This window comes from Brienomyrus brachyistius, chromosome 6 (assembly GCF_023856365.1).
Source record: "Brienomyrus brachyistius isolate T26 chromosome 6, BBRACH_0.4, whole genome shotgun sequence".
NCBI lineage: Eukaryota > Metazoa > Chordata > Actinopteri > Osteoglossiformes > Mormyridae > Brienomyrus > Brienomyrus brachyistius.
This window is the reverse complement of record NC_064538.1, coordinates 23,001,203-23,023,070: the sequence shown is the minus strand read 5'-3', so window position 1 is coordinate 23,023,070 and position 21,868 is coordinate 23,001,203. Positions and strand designations below refer to the sequence as shown.

Genomic DNA, 21,868 nt, shown 5'->3' with positions numbered 1-21,868 from the left:
CCAGATGAACCAACAGCACATAAACAGTTGCATAAAACCAGTTTCTTCATGAAACCTGAAATTACCCGTAACCCCCATGCTACAATTCCCTGTCTATGATGTCCTAAATGGGGGCATCATAGATCTTCTGAAACTGGAATTTCCTTCAAATTCAAAGATAATCCATGTCCTTACCAGACATTCTTCTATTCAACAGCCACACCTGCCTTTTACGTCCCAGTCATCAGGCACGGGGGAGCAAAACAAAAGTGTGGACTGGCTAGGGGATTGTGGACTGGCTGGTCTGAAAGGTTGAAATTTCTGGATTTACCAAGGCAAACCAGATAACCTTTTATGTGTGTGAGCCTCATTGGTAGCTGGCATTTTCTCACAGTAGTTGCATGCTTTATTTCACCACCAGACCTGTCTGAAGGCATTTGGAAGACTCAGAAGAACAATTCTTCCATTTTTGAAGCTGTTTCGCTCGTGTTGTGGTCCCGCTTGTGAGGAGTTTTCAGCATTGTGCTTCTCTAAAATAGTCTGGTTTATGAATCCCACAAATTGATGGTTTGCTCTTATTGTTATTTCTGACAGCTGTCTAGCTGTGATATGTTGATATTTGTGACAAAATGTCCATACCTAGATGCAAGTGTCATAATAATTGAGTTATATTTCAAAACTTGGCACAGTATAAGTATTAATCTTAAAATAATGTCACATGGTAGTTTGACATCACAGTGTGATGCTCTTACAAGACACTGACGTAAAAAAGAAAGTCAAATGAAAAAGCAGAAAACGGTCATGATACATGGTTTGTGACTGACCTCTCCCTCTAATCTTAGGTTTACAACCTGGCAGTCACTTTGAGATCGTGCCACTTTGAATCAGGCTTAACAGGAGGACAGCTAACGATAGACACATCAAACCCCATGTAAGGCGTCGTTATAGCTTTACAAAATACCTTGCAGCCCTTCTTAGGCCTTTTGAAAGCTAAGCTCCTTGCATTAGGATTATGAACTCAAAATAACTGAATACAAGCTCAATATCACTCTGCCATTCATATCTGAACGCTCGACAGGAATATAACTCCCTAGTAATTGCAGATCTGCTAGACCGATTCTATTCAGTGAAAACTCTTAGCCCTTGAATAATTCTGTTTGAGCCCGTCTGCTTTACTGAATGAGAACGATGCTGTCAACCACAGCTGATATCTCTTACGCACCTGGTTCTTTTTTCCCCGTAACAGTAAAGATGTAATTTTAATCATTAATAGAATTACAAAAGACTTCTTCTAAAGGAGAGGGGCAATGAAATAAAGTTTAAAAAACATGTTCATGTTTTCAGGGTTTAGCTTACTTTTTACGTCTTAGACAGCTCAACACGTGGGTAAATATGCAGAGCGGTTAACACGGAGCTTTTTTGATTGACCTGGGAATACCGTAAGATGTCATGGTAATGTAACTAGGCTGTTTATTTATAAATACTGCTTTGATTGGACCTGTTAGCTTTTTGATTTAGAGTAATTCATGAATCGATAAAGGGCAAAGGGTATCTATAGCATATGCCTTCCCGTATGGATCGACTTATTGCAACTTTGCTATAATCTAGAGTCAGGATGACTCCATCGAAAATGAATGGGCGTGAATGAGTGAATGGTTGATTAAAGCACCCAGCGTCTATGTACTGGAGCTGAGCTTTCTTTCTGCAGTAGGATTGCAGTAGCCTTGATTGACCCGTCTCCCTATCAATGCAAAGGTCAGCAATGAGACAATGAGCACCAAGGGCCTAGCATGCAGTGTGCAGTGAAATGGTGCAGAAAGTCCATGGTGGCTTTTGCACAAATGAACCTCAGACACGTTCAGTGAAGTCTGTGATTCCATTTTCCATCTAATGCCCATCCCCCCCGCTTATCGCCCGCCTTCAGCACCCAAGGGCTGTTAATGCCCAAGCTAACGTGTACACGCTGTTGTAATCGGGCCTCCTTGCAGGCAGAGGTGCTTGAGGCAGGAGAACGACTACGAGTAGGCTGGATCCCCCCAGCCAGCCAGTCAAGGCCCTCCACAGTGCAGGGAGCTTGCTGGTGTTTTGGATAAGCAACTTCAGGGAAGGGGAGACTTAGCCCAGAGGTAAAGGCTCATTTTCAAAGTTGTATTGTTGAAATCTGATTTTCAGCTCCATATTGCGTATATGTTTCCTGAATTGTTTCTTATATTACTGTTTAAAAAAGATTAAAAAGAGATTAACAGCTGAGATATTAGGGCATCTCATTAGATGAGATATCCTGTGATGTCGGGGGAGAAAGCAGTCGAGACCTTATAATGACTTAATTTCAATATGTCCTTGAGGTGAAAGGACATCTCCGAATTTTTGCTCAGATCTGATTTTTCGATTCGCAGCAGCTTCCTGAGAAAATTTCATAAAGATTATTTCTCAAGAAATGCGACTCAAAGCAGAAAGTCTCATATTTGGGTGGTAGAAATCCATTTTTCATCTAGACAAAATGGAGAAAGCCTACCAATTGGAGTTTTTCCTTTCCTTCGTGAGTGACTGACTCCTCCACATGTCACTACGCCTTTGTCCACGGATTTCCCGCCAAGCTGTATCGGCATGCCCGAGACTCTCAGAGCTCACCAGTGAGGAAGGGGCCAGCTCCTCTGGTGAAGGCTTACAGCCCTAAGCGTTCATATTGTTCTTTAGGCAGATGAGTCGTGGAGTGCAGGTGTTGCAGTGTACTCTGTCCTCATAGCAGGACCCTAACGTCTTGGTCACTCTGTACTCTGTCCTCATAGCAGGACCCTAACGTCTTGGTCACTCTGTACTCTGTCCTCATAGCAGGACCCTAACGTCTTGGTCACTCTGTACTCTGTCCTCATAGCAGGACCTTAATGTCTTGGTCACCATGTACTCTGTCCTCATAGCAGGACCTTAACGTCTTGGTCACCATGTACTCTGTCCTCATAGCAGGACCCTAACGTCTTGGTCTCTCTGTACTCTGTCCTCATAGCAGGACCTTAACGTCTTGGTCACCATGTACTCTGTCCTCATAGCAGGACCTTAACGTCTTGGTCACCATGTACTCTGTCCTCATAGCAGGACCCTAACGTCTTGGTCACTCTGTACTCTGTCCTCATAGCAGGACCTTAACGTCTTGGTCACTCTGTACTCTGTCCTCATAGCAGGACCTTAACGTCTTGGTCACTCTGTACTCTGTCCTTTTCTGCAAAGCTCAGCATCTGGCTGCAACATGCCTATGCCAATTTACTTGATTGCATTCCTTTATGTGTTGCCATGGGCAGAGCCTTTTATCAAAATCAACTGACATAGATCCCAGTTGCCCAAATTGCACAGCTTGGTGGGCCTTCTTGAAGGTGCAACACGTTTTTTGTTTCTCTCTTGAAATAGGATTTGTCATCTTTTAGTCACTGGATGATGCTGCTTCAGGTGCAGGTGTCATGGTTGTGGACGGATCCGGGGTGTTAGACTGAAGCAAGAAGATCTGTCGGCTGACAGAGCATATCGGGCAAAATAAACACTAAACACTAAACACTTATTGACACTCGTCCTCCTGCAATCACTTTGACATGTTTGAATGAGGTATTTGCATGACGGATGGGAGTAGTGCTGGTTTTCGAGAGTGGGGTTTAACATAGACACTTTAAAATGGCCCCTTGGAGATGACATTCCCCACTTGTAAGATCTGACCCCCTGAAATTGTCCACTTAGCGGTTGGGGAAGATGTTCGTCTTGTTGCTGCTCATTCTACATTATAGCTTCATGTCCACTTTAAATAGTGCTGCTGGTGGATATTAGAAACCTCTCTGCCCAATCGTCTGAAGAAAATCACAGAAAAATAGGACAAAAGGACAAATGCAAGCTAGATTTGCCAAGCATTTTTTATTGATGGCATGATTTCGGCAGTACTTCTGAGAGGATTTCTCATTGTGTCCTGCTAGGTAGGTTGTTTGCGTTCGTGGTGTTGGTTGTGCTATGCAGATGTTACAGTCACTGCTCTCACTACTGCACTAATTGCTACATGGAGCTCAGCGCAGTGGAGTCTGACTGAAGTTGACTAAAAAACATCAATAAAGAGACTTTTCTTCTTGTAACAAGTGGGCTTAATACAGCAACATGTGTCAAATCGTATAACAAGGTTGCAACATTGTCCCCCGTTATAAGATGAAATCCAGTTGTATAGTGGTGAATGACATGACATGACATGCAGTCCATTTTTTTAAGTCCTTTAATAAGTACATAGCATGCCTAAATATTAATTGATTGTGAGTAATGTAGTCCTCCATAATCATATTGTATGAAATTTTGTTAAAGTGAATATACACTGCTGCTTGAAAGTTTGTGAACCCTTCAACCATGGTAATTGTTTTCTAAAGATAAATTAAAATAACCTTATGAAATGAGCATTTAAATTCCAATTTGTAAAGCAAACCTTCCAAATAAGGGAGACACAAAAAAGAGAGATTTCCATTATTTATGCACGGAATCTTCTTTCTCTTAAGCCAGGGGTGTCAGACTCCAGTTCTGGGGGGCTCCTGCGAGTTTCCCCTCATTTAGCACATGTGATTCAACTCCTTGTGCTAATTACCACACTGCTCTTGATCTGAATCATTTGTGGTGGAACAGGGAAAGAACTAAGATACACAGGGCTCCGGCTCCTTGTGGAATGTCTTAAGCCATTCCTTGGTAGTTTTGTGTAATGCTTTGGATCGTTGTATTATTGTATAATCCATTTCCATCCCAGCTTCAACTCCCTGACTGATGACAGGAGATTCTGGTCAAGAATTTGCTGATTCATGGTTCCCTGGATGATATGTCCAGGTCCCAAGGCAGAAAAGCAGGCCCAGACCTTCACATTTCCACCACTATGCTTCACTGTTGGGAGGAGGTTTTTTTCTTGATATGCAGTGTTGACTTTTCTCCAAACATGGCACCTGTGATTGTGACCAGATAATTCAATTTGGACTCATCTGTCCAGACAATGTACTTCCAAAGGGCCTCTGGTTTGTCCAAGTGCTCTCTGGCAAAGTTTAAATGGGCAACTTTGTTTTTTTCTTGAGAGCAGAGGGTTCATTTTAGCAACTCTAGAAGTGCCATTTGTAAATGATTTATTTTGCAGGGGATGGATGGAGCTGGAATCTTTAGGAGATGGTCTTGTAGCCTTCCCCAAACTGATGGGCTGTCAGCCCCTTCTTTCTGGTGTCCTCAGATGTCTCCTTTTCCTCTCGGCATTGTTGATCTGTTCGCTTTATGCCTTGGCACAACAGTGGTTTGGTTGGTTTCCTTTCTCTTTTAATCACTGCTGCTCAAAATCTTTCCTAACAATGTCCCTTTTGATTGTTCCGCTTAATCGATAACTTGAGCACCCACATGTTTTTCACCTGAGTTTATTACCTGTTCACTTACTTTTACACATACTCCAATTCCATGTTTCACACAGTTTCACTGCTGGCTATTTACATAGTTCCCTCAAAGCATGGAATTGATTAACATTAGCCTGACATTTTATATATAAAAACTGGTGATGATAAAATAAGAGAATCATGGTAAAACAACTGAAAAATCTAAACTACTTAAGTACTTCAAATAATAGACAATTTATACCATCAGGTGGTGCAACCATCTGAACAAATGAGTAGAGTAAGAAAACCATTAAAATTGGTATTTCAGTAATTTAAAAAATGGGCATAATTCTGTGTTTGAAGCTTTTAAACTGTAACAGTTGCAAAGCACAAAACCATTAAAATTAAATGAAAAACGACTGTCCTCAAATTTACGTGACATCAAAGGTCAGGCAGGACAGGTGGGGAAAGCAGGTTCATTTTAGAAATCAATGGACCAGATGTTACATCATAAAAACCCCAAGTGATCTTCAGGGCGCAGAGTTAGTAGACTCCAGATCCAAAGATCTCAGATCAAAAATGACCATTTTCAACTCATGGTTAGGCTTGTACAGTTTCCATGTCAGGTGGTATAACCCATGGGAAACCATGAAAATATTGAAATACGATTAAAGTCCTTGTTTTTTAAATTGTATGTATAAACTTGATATCAAGGACAACAGCTTGTACAGCTGTCCAAACAGATGTCTGTTTAATGTGAAATGAGCTTGAAAAGGCAGGTGGCACAACCACAAACAATATTACTACTAATCAGAAATGCAACAAACAAATAGAAATTAGTAGTGTCTGATGCATTGTAGACATTTTGAAATGGTTACTTTATGATGGTTTTAATTTGGGGAAAAATAATTACAAAGTAATTTTTTGCTTGCATCTCCTGACATTTTCCACTTTGCGAAAACCATATTTGTCCATAGACAGTTCTATCAGTTTAATATTTCAAGCATTCCTTAAAATGTGGCACCCCACAAAAATGCAGCTATTTAAACAACATTTTATGAACTGCCATACTTTTTTTTACCTAAAAGGTGATAGTGTGTTAGTTGGGGAAGGGTTAGGAATCAGTCTTCAAAATCCACCTATTGAACACGTCCCGGGGCCTTCTGCCTTGCTGTTTGTGATAAAGACATAAGTCTCCATGATAAGATGGACAGATCAGTTGCTTAGGATTATAAATGTATGACTGATTCAGATGATTGCTATTGAAAAGCTGGTAAGGGTGGGCACCTGATGGCACACTGAAGGCCGTGTCGCCCAAAAGTGCCCCTACTGCTCAGGAGAGGCCATACTGCCCATACTGCTTAGATCTGAAGGGAATTGACACTAATTGCAGGCTCAGCTTTGAGTGTAAACACCAGCTAACTTTTCTCTAAGCAGTCATGAGCTTCAGGCAGCGACAGGCTCTGCTAGGCCTGAGGTCTGAGCCCTTCTTGTTTGTATTTACCTAATTACCAGAGTGTATTGTTTGCCAAATGGATTAGGAACAGGTGACGCCTGCCGTGTTTGCCATCAGGCTTTCACTTTGCGCAGCGGAGCTGTACTGGGAGGGGGGGTGACGTGGGCCCTTCAGCATGTCTGTTTAGCCTGCAGTTACCGACATGACTGTCTGTGTCATCCGAGCCAGCAGCTCCTCTACGAATGCAGTGTATGCAGTGTATCCACTGTTGGCGGGCACAAGTAAGGTGAAGAAAAGGCTGTGTCATTGGAGGAGTTTTAAATACTATGTTGTCATTGATTTTTATCACTGCATCCTACATTAAATTGACACTTAAAGAGAAAAAGTAAGACCTGCAGCTCTGGAACGCAATTAAAAGTGGCTTGATTCGTGTAACAGCAGCAGAATTACTGACAAAAAGCCATAGAAGCGCTCTGGGTTCATTGGAGTCAGTTATATTGATTTTTTATTATTTTTTTTGTCATTGACGAGTCTTCCTCAAAATTAGTGCGAAGGTGAGGCTGTGTTTGGAATGACCATTAAAATGTCGTGCCCCAAAAGCTGCCTCCTGGAGGAATTAGCGCGTCATCATGCGTCTGCTGCGACTAATCTCACAAAAGCCTTTTCTGCATCTGCGCCCAGTCTGCTCGCTCCCCTTCACCTCATTCCCTTACTTTTCAGGACTAGGGCTTTTCTTTCCTTTCTGCATGTCGCGTCTTGTCACCAGCGGCAGAGCACTCCGGAGCACTTGAGCATACATTAGATCCGATAATCCCCCCGCAATCTTGACAGCTTGGCTGACGGGCTGTCAGCGGGGCCCTCAGCAGATACAGGGCCCTTTTTTTGCAGCCTGCCGGACACACTGACGGAGAGAGGCAGCCCTTTAGCGCTAGGGCCCCTGTAGCCAAATGTGTTTGGAACCTGTTTACTTCAAAGCTTAAGGAACTTAATGCATTTTAATATTTTTTTTTTTACCCAGTTATTAATTTGGTGGTGTGTGCCAGGTGTCACACGGTGTTTGGAGCTCCGGGGGTCTGATGCTGCTCCTCCAGGCGAATGGCAGGAGTCGTGCTGGCTGAGAGGAGTCAGGGATGGGAGCTGTTATGATTCCGCAGCTCTGAAGAGCTCACGGCAATTAATGTTCTTTGATGGGTTAGTCTATTATATAGAAATGCATAGGTGAATAAGTGAGTGAACTTCTGTTGGCTTTATTTCTCAAGCTGTAGCATTGTCATACTTAAGGATTTGGAATTAAAAGATGTAGGTGTATGAGCTGGTGTTGGATTGACCTTTGAAATACACAGAGTGGAATCATTGAATATAGCAGTTTTGTTGTTTCCACACGTCATGGCTGATGTATCTTCTAGTTGGTAACGATACGTTGAGAACACACAGTGTTTCGGGGGTCTTATTACTAACAGAGCTGGCCTTTTTTTTTAATCAGAAAACCACAGTCATGTCTGTGCCAAAGAAAGCTAGTGTGTCCTGCCTGAAAGACCACCTTCCCCTTGTTCTACCCTCCATAGTCATGTGGCACATCAAGCACAGCTCAACCATGGACTACCTACAGTCTGCATTCAGTCTAACAGATCCATCCGTGGGCGATCTCCCTCGCCCTGCAGACTTCTCTGGGACATTTAGAAAAGAACACCTACGTCAGGATGCTGTTTATCAACAACAGCTCTGCTTTTAACACTATTATACGATGCAAACTGGTGTTAAAGCTGAGAGACCTCCCATGGAGCACCATCTGTGACTGGGTGTTTGACTTTAACTAATAGACCCCAGACGGTGAGAATGGGCGATAGGAGATCATCCAGGTTGATCGTCAGCACTGGCGTCCCGCAATGCTGTTACCTCAGCCTGCTGCTGTACGGCCTATTCACTTATGACTGTGTGGAAAAGCACGTGGGCAACAGCATCATCAAGTTTTTGGAAGACACCATCGTGACTGACCTCATCAGTGACGGTGATGAGGCTGACTGCAGGAGGGAGGTGCAACACTTGACTGTGTGGTGCCATGACAGCAATCTTTCCCAGAATGTCGATGTGACACAGGAGGTCATCAGGAAGACCAGAGGCCTTCACTCTTCACTACTCATCAATGAGTCTCCCGTCGAGACAGTAGCATCAGGTTCCTGCATGTCCATATCACCGACTCCCTCTCATGGTCTCCAAACACCAGCTGCTTCCTCCAGAAGGCTCGGCAGAAGCTGTTCATGCTGAGGAGGCTAAAGAGCTTTGGGTTAGGAACGAAAACCCAGGTGAACTTCTACTGCTGCACCATTGAGAGACTCTTGACTGGAAGCATCACGATGTGGTTGGGTAACCTAACCAACACGGACCTCAGATTACTAAAAAAGCCTGTCTTAACTTCACAGAGAAATGGCACAGATCTTCCACACCTGCAATTCAGCTATCTCTCCTGCTACCAGAAGAGGGCTGAGATCAGGGAAACCAGCCACCCAGTTCACACCCTCTTCACACTTCTATTCTTTGGAAATCGCTACTAGTGCAGTAAATTATTTTTGCCACATTGATACTTTGCAGAGGAACGGCAAGGAACCCCTGCACTCCCAGGGGAGCCCCGCACTCACCGATTGGGTGGAGAGATGTCTGCGTTCTCAATCCATTCAGTTAGTCTACAATTCAGTCAGATTTCAGTCATGCACTTTTCCACTTGCATACAGCTGTAATATTTAAAAATATTTAGCAGTTATGTGATACCATCCCTAAAGTAAGCAGAAGTCATGATCCTCTTAGATGATGTGTATTTTTCCCTGAAGGTATTTTCGGCGTAAACTCATTTGATTTCCACTCGAGAAGGAAAGGCGTCCCTGTCTAAAGTTAGATCATGCAATGATATGCTATTCATGTAGCATCTCTGTAAGGGAGTCACTGTTCATGTGGCTACGGAAGATGGTCGTCTGCCATGTTGAGTCATTGCCAGCACACAAATGTGTGAAGCAACAGGATGATGGGCTGTCTCCCGTGTGTTGAGGATTACGGCTGACTGTTTACTTAATACCTCAAACAAAATCCGGTTTTACTTTTTTCTTTTATTTATTTTTAAATTTGTCACTTCAGTCTCGTTTTTGCCATGGTAGGTGGCGCTGCAGTGACAGTTTGCGATAGTTGTGGTTATCCGTTTCTATTTGATTGTGTTTTTTGTCACCATCTTACGAAACAGACTCTTCCTTCCAGTTGACTCACTGAAGTTCCTCCACTGTCATTGTGGGTGTACTTAAACCTTTGGGGGGCCGTTTACATTTCACTCAGGTGTTGTATGAGCCAAGCACCGAATATGTGTTTTTGTAAGTGTTTTATATTCAGCCAAAACTGGGTAAAGTGTAATTTTGTGAAGGGAGGGGGGGAGTTGGCAGGGTCCACCTCCATCAGAGAAGAGGGAGATATCGGAACTATTTTATCGTTTATTTGTTTTCGTTTGGCCCTTCTCACTGGCAAATTATTAACGCTCGCCCAACAACTTTTAATCTTAAACTTTTTTGGTTCCCTTTTATCCTCTGATTGGTGCTTTTGCTTTTCAAAAGAAATCATTCCCTAGAAAACCCATTGTTCATGGTCAAGTCCCTCACATCATGTGGCTTTGCTGACAGTCCATATCTGACACAGCAGGATGGCAAATTTGGATAAAAAGAGCCGGTAAAGCTTTTAAACAGTAATCAAGCTGTTGGTTATATATAATTATGCAATAGTGTACAAGAAGATGTACAGTTGTACTCCAGTGTAACACTGTGCTGTGATTTGGTCGTAGGCACAAGTAGTGAAACAACTATCCGGCTTATTAGCGGAATAACTTTGTATTGTAAATTAAAAACCACGCCGCAGGTCTAATAAATAATTGTGGCGCAAGAGTGGTGAAGAGATCATGAATCGGACAGCAATTCACTTCACTTGTTCGCAGACTCTTTTATTGCGTGATCCTTAAAAGGACAACGGTAAAACAAGAAGTGAGAATGAAGAATAAAATCACACATGCAGACGGGGAGCCTTTACGGAGACAAAAGTGCACACAGGCAATAGAGACAGACCACAATGAGTCATACTCTGAACACCCCCGAAAATCCAAAACAGATACAAAAAATAAAAAAAACAGAATACATATGAACCTTTACTTTACTTTCACTTCTGCCTATCGTATTTTTTTGAAACGGATGGAAACCCGGGCAGGACCAAGAATCAAGCCAGCACCAACTCCGTGTTGGTGGTAATGAGGCTCATGTAGTGGTTTTTAGATGCACCCATCAAGCGGAGTGATACATCTGATGTGAAATGTCCGAGTGCAGTTTCTCTGATAACCACACTCATAGAACGCCTCTTGTCCAATCAGATTTCTTGGTCCGATCTAACTGTTGTATAATAACACTTGAACATGCTTTAAATACTGTAAGAGCCCTGGGAGAGGAAAAGTAGTAAATAACTTGCTCAATGGGCTTGTCACCTCCCAAAGCCTGTTCTGCTTATATACAAGGCTTAGGTTAGGTATCAGGCCTCAGTGATATCTAACATTAAGAATATACAAATGTGGCTTTGTGGATTACAGGAAGAAGAATATGTAGTTATGGTGCCAGAAATTTGAAGTGTCAGGTATAATTTATTAGTACCTGTACTCTTAATCATCAAAAGCATTAACATTTAAAAAGCTATTTTAATGACCTCTTTGGAGAGCACCCAGGCGGGAATGGCACTGCTGGCCACATATCTCTCCTCTGTTTTCAAAGACCCAGGTGTTGATAGATCTCTTTCAAGGGACTTTGAAGGTGACGATTGGTGGTAACACCAACAGAAGCAGGTTTGCCTAATTCCCGGCATTCTCAAGCAGCTCGAGCTAAGGTAACGTGAAGTACGGTTACGATGGTCGTGGCTGCCTGATGCACCTGTGGCTTTTCGCTATCCTCCCTCCGCTCAGCCACCTAGCCACGCTACTTATCTGGCAGTCCCATCTCATGAAAAATCATTGAGCAAACACCGGCTCCCGGGAATCACTGGGGAACTGTTGCATGCTGCTGGTCTTCCTGGTGTGACAGGCCCCAGGATGGCACAGCCGAGGATAACGTCACTCAACTACTGACTGCTGGTGCTCTGGGGCCCCTGCTAAGGAAGTGATGAAGAGCCTCTGATTTTTAAAAGGACTGGGACTCTCGGCAGTAGCAAGATTTTAATCTACAAGTATAGTTTTTCTGGTTTCGCGTCGTACTTTTGTACCATGACGTATTTGATAGCTGTGAGGGTATGTAAGTGTAAAGCAGTGGTTCTCAAACTTGGTCCTCGGGACCCCCTGTCCTGCTTGTTTTCCAGCTATCCCTGCCCTACACACTGCTGATTACCTGGATCAGGTGTGTTCAGTCAATCAGAAGCTGAAAGACAGCTGGCACTTGTGTGTGGGGCAGGGATAGCAGGAAAACAAGCAGGGCAGTGGGGCCTGAGGACCGAGTTTGAGAACCACTGGTGTAAAGGGAGCTCCACTGCAGACCTTTACACATCTCCAATTTTATTGGTAAATTTTGTTCTAGCTCTCTGTGGCCAGATACACGTAATACACGTTTTTTCTGTGTTTGTGACACATTTGTAGATTCATTTTGTGGTTCTAAATCAGTCTAAATCAATACATATAAGAGTAATCAATGGCTGTTAAATATAACCAGTCAACGCGGTGTTAGTGTGCTTTAAATGGCCTGGCTGGACATTGCTAATCAGGCTTCTGTGGTAAGCGGATAAAGGCATGCTACTGGAAACGAAAATCCCACACGGTCCACTGTCTCCACGCCGCTCGAGCCTCCGGGGCCTAAGCTCTTGAAAATTGTTCTGAGCCCAGATCCCCTAGCATCTCAACCTGTAGTTCTTATCTAGAGGGCAACACAGAGTGATTGGCAAGAATGGATTTGGAGCAAAGTCACTTCCATCTGCCTTCGCGTAAACTCATCATCATAAACCAATGCCATCCATCTCCGCCTCATAACTGTTTTGTCTGTGCTTCACTTGGAGCCACGCCTGTGCTGTTTTGCACTTGCAAGCTATCTGCTGCTGTGAAGAACCTTATACACATGCAAACTGTCCTTCCCCCTGTACAGCATAGTTGTCACATTTGAGCAGGATGCCTAGAGGTAAATAAAAGGAACATTATTGAAGTTTCTTGCATCGTGATCATATGCGTCCATAGTAATAGAGCACTGGAAAATTTTACTGAACATTTCCTACAAAACCACCTCCTGCTTATGGTTGGAAACATAAAGGAACATCCATCCATCCATTTTCTACAATTACAGATCCGATGCTGTGTTGTAGGGAGCCTCGAACCCTATCGCAGGTAGCAAAGGGGACAATCCCTGGAGCAGGCTGCTGGTCCATCATAGGGCACATGCTGAAACCCACAGTCACGATTTGGCATGACCAGTTTATCTTAAACTGCGTATTTTTGGACTGCAAGATGTAACATTTTAAGATCAAAGTAGTTTCTTAAGGGTACCTAAGATTAAAGTCTTTTTATGATACTCAGTGAGTTTTCGAGTCATTTCATATTATTTTATCCACTATTTCCTGAAAAAAAAAAAGATTATTTGGGACCATGCTGAAGTCAACATTGAACCTGTGGAGCAGCATTGTATTCCTGAAGCATAGTCCCTGGATCCTTGAAGCTTTGGTCTTGTGTGTGTTTAAAAACAATGCTCAGGGCTGGTGAAAATCTCCTGCTTGTCTGTCTTTCAGAGCCTGGATCACTACAAGACGACCAACCAGCAGTTCCAAGAAGCTGCAGTCAGTGCAGAGACTCGCATAAAGTAAGTCCTGTTGTGATAATCCACCTGGATTTGCTGTTAGTCCAGAACATTCATAGGGAAGCCTAATTTACCACCATCTATCTATAGCTGCACTTGTCTTGCCATTGCATCACATTACAAAAAGACAGCTTTAGGTAATAATCTAAAGCCGCTTACATAGTTTAATTTTATATGAAGTGAAACAATGCACAGCTTAGCACAGTACACAGTGGGTGACACACTGGGGACCCTGAGATATTCCCAGAATTCACTAAATAGTGTTCTGTTATTAAAGAGTAGGCACTTAATATACTTAAACTTCCACTGGTTAATTACACGTTACTGTCTCGGTTAAGCTTCCTAAATGAGGGATATACTGACTTTGTGACTCGGAAAGTCTTACACTCTGCCCCCATCCACCCCCCCCCCCCCCCTCCGCAAATGGTAAAAGAAATCAAAATGTTTTGCCTTGAATCGTGAAGGTGGTGACACACTGACAGATTACAGGCTCCATGTGACGTGTGTTTTTACAGACTGGGGGAACCCCGCATTCTTCAGGTAGTGGCACATATTGTACATCTGACAGACAGACACTTTATTATTCCTGAAATAAAAGACATTCAGACAGTAATGAAGAGTAACAATAAATGACAACAATACATAACAGTGCAAAGAGTTTCTGTGAAGGTATTGCATGGATTCTGTAATAGGTAAATAAAAATGAGTAGAATTGCATAGTGGATTGTACAGTGAATGAATGAATGGTTAGGGAATGTGCCCCCCCCCCCCCCAATCATTGTCAGACATCCCACCATAGGCATATTGATTTCAGGGAGGTAGAGATTTGCATACCGGGAGAAGGGGTGCTGCCGATTAAAATTCTGCAATTCGAACTTCTTGCCGGCAAATTTTCCCACTTCCAAATAGCGGAATGACAGATTTCCGGGACAGTGCTCATCATTCATGGGTGTCAGGGAGCTGCTGTCACTTTGCCGGAGGCTTCCAGAACTTCCGGGAGAGTTGGGATTGTCTGTTTGTTGTACAGTCTAATGACTGAAGGTAGAAGCCATCTTGTATAAAATAGTGGGACCCCCATATCTGCAGTTGCCGTAACCGCGGTACCAGTTGCCCATACCCACGTTTTCCTGCCGAAATCTCGTCCAGTCTGCCTGTAGCATTCTTACTGATCGTATTTGTTGTCACATTATTGCACTCTGTTACAAAAATATTTTAAAAGCATGATTTTCGTTGCTCTGTCACCCCTTGATACATGATATTTTTTTTATTGCTTTGTCATCTCTTGAGAATAGGGCTAAAACATCAGAATCCCTTTAATTTGAGAGAGAATGCAGTACTGTACAGTACTATATAATAATGTAGAATTTATTTTTACTGTGTTCAATTTTTGTAATGTCTTTCAGTGTGTAATTTATCAATACATTTTTAACATAATTATGCACACGAAAATCACGTTAAATATGCGGTCCATGGATGGTTCGCTCTTGTCCGCAGTTTCGGCCATCAATTGTAGGTCTTAGAACAGGGGTTTCAAGGGCCGGAGCCCTGTGTAGCTTCTGTTCCACCACAAATGATTCAGCCCAAGAGCTGTGTGGTAATTAGCACAGGTGTGTTAAATGAGGGGAAACCCAAAAATGTGCAGGACTCCGGCCGTCCAGGACTGGAGCTTGACGCCTGTGTCTTAGAACACAACACCTGCGGATATAGGGGGGTTACTATATTTAGGAATACATCCAGCTTTATTTATCACATACAGGTGTTTTTTAAGGGGGATAATTAGCTACCAGTTATTGACATTAAAACAAAACAAGAAACCAAGCAACTAAAACGACAACCTAACCAAAAATGATGAGTGATTTGAACACAGCAATCAGTCAATGCAGAATAAGTAGTATAAACTGCAGTGATAATAAAGCTGTAGCTCATATTAAGTTAGCCAGCATCAACAAATATGCCCTGATGAACAGCAGGTAAATGCAGTAGATATGTTGCTATATTATTACTTTTACTTACTGGAAAAACCTGATTAAAATGGGCAGGTAATATGTTTGTATGCATTTTACTGAGTAGTCAGTTTTTGCATTTCAGTCCAAATTTTTGCTCAGTAAAGTTTCATGATGACCACGCTCCTTAAACCAAGGTCTCTCTTAGGAATGTCCCGATCAAGATTTTTTTGTCCCCGATACCGATCTGAGTCATTTAAGATTAAGTCTCAAACCGATACATGTATTTTCCAGCAGCACACAGTGCAAACTATAGACCCATAAGTACATTAAAATCATTAAAATCTATGGCGTATATACTTGACAACTCAGTAGGCCTGCAGTGCCGCAAGGAAAACAACCTTGCAGTTGTTTTTATTAACATGGTAAAAAAAATGTCAAATTTTTTTTGAACTTTCACATAGCATGGGTTGGTCATCAAGAGCAATGAACCCTATCACCCGCTCTGTAATCCTTTTTGCGTTATCGCTGTCATTGAGAACTTTTTTTTTTCTTGAAAGTTTCCTCCAGTGTGTGTTGCTTCGATGCAGCCTTTCCCTGAGTGAGCCGAGTGAATTCGCTGCACTCAGCCGCGTGTTTCAATTTTATATGTCTGATCAAATTTGTGGTATTAAATGAAGATCTATTACTTCATGCTCAGTTTACAGACAGTACAAGTTGTAGTTGCGCAGTTCTTGATTTTCAGTATTAAATATTTCCACACTGCAAGCATCATGTCGCGGTCCCAATTTATAAAGCAGCCATATTGTGGTGCATGTGCCGCGTACAGCATCATAGGTGAGGGAAAAAAAATGATCTACTCATTAATCCCTATCTCACTCAGTCTAAAATGCCTTGATCATGAGTCCCGATCCGATCTCAAGGTTCTTCTATAGGCACGCCTTAGAGCACATACCCACAGGACACCTGCCCGGAATGGCTAATGTTCCCTTCTAAAGTCCCTGAATACGCCATTATTTTTGCATTTGGAACACAACTCCTGTGTCACAGATTCTCTGTGATCCCAACTTTCTATTTAAGTATGACAGCCCCCCCCAACAACCTGTACAATCACTCCTCTCCAACTTTGGATCCATGCAAATTAAATTTGCCTCAATGGTGCATTTATGCATGAGATAATAACCTGCACAGATAGCAATCTTATTCTTCATTTATTTTTCAGGCCTGTTAAATGTAGAACTCTCATGCACTGTGCTGTAATTTAATAGGTGTTTAATTAGCAAGTGTTTAATTAATCAGTGTTTAATAATAGGTTTATTCTAAACCCCCTCTTTTCACTGAAGACTTTCTCTTTGGTGAAGGGGAAATTGCTCATCGTTGACATTACAGTTTAAACTTGTATTTCAGTGTTAGTGACAGATTCCCTATGAATGCCAGAAATGAAAAGATCTCTTGATGAGCTTTTTTTTCAAACCATTTCATTTGCTGTCAGATTTGCCTCATTTCTTCCTACTCCACAGTTTTTCTTCTTGATGAAAGTGGCTGAGAGTGATCAGGGGTCAACACAACAAAAGCTAACTTATCGGTGTGATCTATTTAAACACTGGCTTAATGTGTGCGGTGCGTTAGAAATGCATTGGGTGGGGCGCTCTCTCTGTAGGCATGCTTGTGTCTTTGTGCTCCCTCTTGCTTCCCATACTTTGACATTTCTCTCATTCCCCAACCACATTGTGCCTTATGGGTGAAGTTAGGAGCAACCTGCAACTGTATGCAGATGGGAGTCTTTTTTTGTTACATTTACACCCCTGCCTTGTATTGTACTTGACAGTCTTTGCTCATTTCCGGTGTCTCTGGCTCCAGTTTGGCACGCGTCCGTACAGCTGAAGAGACCTAATAAGGTGACCTGCCCCCTGGCAGCTGGAGAGACACCCACGTCGACATTGCTGCTCCACCACATATTTTTCTTTTTAAAGCAGCTCCATAGCTTGAGGGATGAGTTTATGAAACTGTACTTAAAGGCGGAAGAGGATGGAGTAGGGGCTGGGTAGGTCACCACTGCTTGTGATGCTTGATAAGTGTTAGAAACACAGTAATTGCAGACCAAAATCTTTTTCCACATTCTGCTTCTGTCATCTGGTTTGTTTTGGATTTTCTGCATCTCTGAGCTGCGTTTTCCTGTTTATTTTATCCATCTGTGATGACATTTTCCGAATAAGCGGTTCCTCTGATTCCCATGGCACCATTATCTGAACCATGGCTGAAACAAATATGGGGGGGGGCCATCAGCTGCCCAGCTTGATCAGCCAGGAGGCTGGCAAAGGGCACAAATAGTTTAATTTTACAGTCGACCCTTCTGTACTGCGACTTTCCTCTCCGCGGTTTTGATATATTGCGGGGTCAGCATAAAAAAATTTATTGGAAATTTTTAAGTTTTGCATGCAGAGAAACGGGTGACACACAAAAACTTTAGTAACTCATAAATGAGTAAATCTGTGTACAGTGCCGGTTTGGAGGATGCCAAGCATGCTAACGGCAGCTTCTCACGTTATCTTGCAGTGATATTTGTATGTTGTGTTTCTCTACTCAGCTAGGCAAAGGAACCAAAAAAGTTTGGTTGGTTTTTCCAGATTGTAGGGGGTCTGTGCCTATGATGTGGAAGAGTTGACTGTACGTCCCCAATGTCACACATTAGAAATAAGCAACAACTGATTACAACCGAAGAGGCCTCTTTGTTGTTGTTGTTAGCTGTGGCGGTATGGCACCAGGTACCGTACTTTCAGTACTTCCATAAAGTACCAAAAGTATGGTACTTCTTTTGTGTCGGTTTTCCACTGGTGTTAAAAACTGGTACCGGCACCAAATGACATTATCAGTGACCGCCCCTGACTGACATCATCACAAAGCACGGCGAGGTATTTCTTGCGCTGATTTCAAACATTTTATTATTCACTTTTTTGTAGTCCCTGTTCGGTGTTTCGCGTGTGCTCCATTTCTTCGAAGTTGCATGCTATTTCGAGTCGTGCCATATAAATCTCGCTGGATCTTTTTATCCGACCATATGGCCATTAAAGCCTGTGTTTCCTAGTTTGTCGATCCTTCCATTTTACTTTTTAAATATTTTTTGTTTCTACTGCTTTTTGTCTCTTCTCGCTGTTCACTGTGTGTTTCAAAAGATACCGGTTTTATTTTGTGTTTCAGCAGCAAGCTGTTTGCTTAACCAATCAACAGCAAGTCCCACCCCAAAGTACCGAAGTACCAAACAAGTACCCCAGCTGGTTTGGCACTTTCGGTACTGGAAGTTTCAGTACTGGTACTCGACCAGAAGTCAGTGGAAAAGCGAAAATACCGAAAGTACCATACCGAAAACACCGTACTTTGTGCGGTGGAAAAGCACCCTAAATGGAAGCAGCCATTTTAATTTAGATGTGTTAATGTGCTTTAACTCCATTCGCCTTTTCATAGAATTATCAGGAAGGGGAGATGAAAGATTTAAATGTATAGCAAAGGTCTATATGCAGATATAAATATGACTGAGGGATGGTGAGGGCTTTGAACTGTAATCTGGGCATATTTTATCTTGACCCAGAGAGTTCAAGGGTCCCTAAAATGAGCCTGCAGCCTAGTCTTTGGCCTTGAAGGAGTACTGGTATCAGGCCACTGCTCATTTCTTGCTACTCTGTTGTATGTCTGTGTACATACAGGTATTAGATACAGGTACATACAGGTGTTAGATACAGGTACATACAGGTGTTAGATACAGGTACATACAGGTGTTAGGTTTTTTGTGAGTCCAGGAATGTTTATGGGCTCATACATGTTCTTTTTCCACTTCACAAATGGTGGTGGCTGACCCGCTGGCCCAGAGGTATAGTTGCTCCACATGCTTGCTGCTGCCCACCTCGTCACTGAACCAGGGAACATTTTCAGCGTTTTTGTGTGCTGCCATCTCACTTAGCCTTTTGGTTTTGATGCTATTAGTGGCCTGTTATCATCTGGCATTTCTTGTGCTAAGAGGGACCCTGCTGTTCTCTTGTTGAGTAGAATAGTTAACCTGAATGACTCCAGTTAAAATATACAGCTGGATAATCCAGGGAAAGTATAGAGTGGTGAACATGCTAAATTACTGTGAGTAAGCATCACTGTATTTGAAATAATACAACTGCTGTTCCTGCTACTACTCCAAGTAGAAATAAGCATCCATCCATCCATCCATCCATCCATCAGCTTAACCGCTTAATCTCAACTTGGGTTTTGGGTGGGGGACCAGAGCCTATCCTGGGAACAAGGGGTGCAGGCGGGAACCAACCCTGGGCAGTCGCCAACACACCACAGGGCGCGCACACACACACACACACACACACACTCACAGGTCCAATTTAGACTCGCTAATCAACCTGCCCTGCACGCTTTTGGACCGTGGGAGGAAACAGGAGCCCCCGGCGGAAACCCCACGCGAACACTGGGAGAGTGTGCGAACTCCACACAGAAAGGACCTGGGACCAAACCCAGGACCTTCTTGCTGTGAGGAATCCATCCAACATTTTCCACCTGCATCGACTTTATCTTATCAGGGTTGCAAATAATAATGGTTATGGAACGTGAATTTATGAATAGCAATAATAATAATGATTTGCTGCACTGTGGAGACCTTGGACCTCTAAGGATTTAGAGAATGTATTTTAATTAACAACTGATTGACACATGAATCACCAGGTGATGTGATTTACTGCTAAAGTCATTATTTTAATAAAGCAATTAAGAGGTGAGGTAGTGCGAGGAAGCTGGAAGCCCCATGTTGTTGCCCCTGACAGTGGAGATTTTTGTGAAGTCACACAAAGCGCATATAAAAATTATCATTTATCTAGCAGTCCCTCACCCTTCACGTACACACAACCTACTGCCCCAATCACATGAACTCTGCGTCTTTGATTTGCCCATGAATCTTGATGCCTTTGCTGGGATGAGTATATTAATTAAGGCTCAGAAAGTTAGCGTCCTGTAACTGTGGCAGCTGGGCTGCTCCTGTGCAGGGTTTGGAGAGAAACAGAAGGAATTATGTAGGTCTTCTTTTGAGCATCACCAGCCTTACATATGTCACAGCATGTATATACATGTCACAGACTGAAGGTTTCATGTCACTTAGAGGCCTTTTAATGTTTGCGTTTGAAACCGCAACACGTAAAAATTACATGCATGTACACACAGATCATTTCACTATGTAAAACAATAAATTTTGAAAAGGCAATTGGCGTCACCATTCTTTATTCCATAGACCAGATAATTCGCTTTTGAGTTATGACATCAAATATATTTGTAAATAATAAAACGAATGGAAAAATATTGGGACTCCTAGTATTTTGTAGCACACTGCAACCGACATACAGCTTTCTAACAGTGGGCAGTGTGATTTGCTCCAGAATGCCTTGATAATTTTCCGATTTCATTGTGCCCTGATTCAAGACGCCCTGAGAGAGATGCAGCGCAGCAGCCCTGTAATATCACTGAGCCTTCTCCATGTTTCACAGTAGGGAAGCAGTCCTTCTCTTTGAAAGCATCGTTTTGTCTTCTGTGAACAAAGAGCTGCTGTGACTTGCGAAAAAGGTCTAATTTTGTTCTATCTGTCCAAAGGACATTCTCCCAGAAGGACTGTGGCCTGGAAACATGCAGTTTAGCAAACTCTAGTCAGGCTTTTTGTGTCTGTCTTATAGAACTTGGGTCTTCTTGGGCCTTGGAGCCCACGTTTATTTTGACAGCGATAAATGGTGCGACTTAACCATTGTACCTTGATCTTGGAGGTCAGTCACGATATCTTTTAAAGTTTTCCTCGATTCCTTGTCCTCCATTTAAACTATTCTAGAAGCCATCATGTAGCCTAATCTGAGGAGGTTGCATACAGCTCAGTAGACCTTGATAATATTAGCAGCATTTGTTTACAGGAACTTGAAATTCTTCGTGACACAAAGTGATTAATTGTTATTGTTGAAACACCACAGTACACAACAATGAAATGTGTTCTCTGCATTTAACTTATATTTGATCTGGTGAGCAGCTATCATTTAGCACCTGGAGAAGAGTGCATTGTGGCAGTACCTTGCTCAGGGTACCTCAGTGGTACCTTGCTGATGGGGGAACCAGTAACCTTTCAATCACATGCATACTTCCCTAACCATCATGCCACCTCTGTCCATCACGTGGGGTCTTTCTCAATATCACAAACACAATAATAATGATTGTGATCTTTTCAAGAGCGGGTTTGCTGTCAAGAATGAACTTGGGACGCAATGAATCATGGGATTTTTCTCA

The 21,868-nt window shown here is 42.6% G+C and overlaps 1 protein-coding gene across 9 annotated transcripts in view; it reads left to right on the top strand.

The window, feature by feature from the left end:
* Positions 1 to 21,868, top strand: part of LOC125745331 (MICOS complex subunit mic25a-like) — a 74,343-nt gene that overhangs the window by 20,619 nt on the left and 31,856 nt on the right. For all 9 annotated transcript variants that reach the window (XR_007398623.1, XR_007398624.1, XR_007398622.1 and 6 more), the window contains exon 6: positions 13,555 to 13,625. Coding sequence is in view for 3 of the 9 variants with exons in the window: in XM_049018085.1 (XP_048874042.1) it covers positions 13,555 to 13,625 (71 nt within the window). In the remaining 6 variants the exon portion in view is untranslated. The remainder of the gene's footprint in view (positions 1 to 13,554; positions 13,626 to 21,868) is intronic.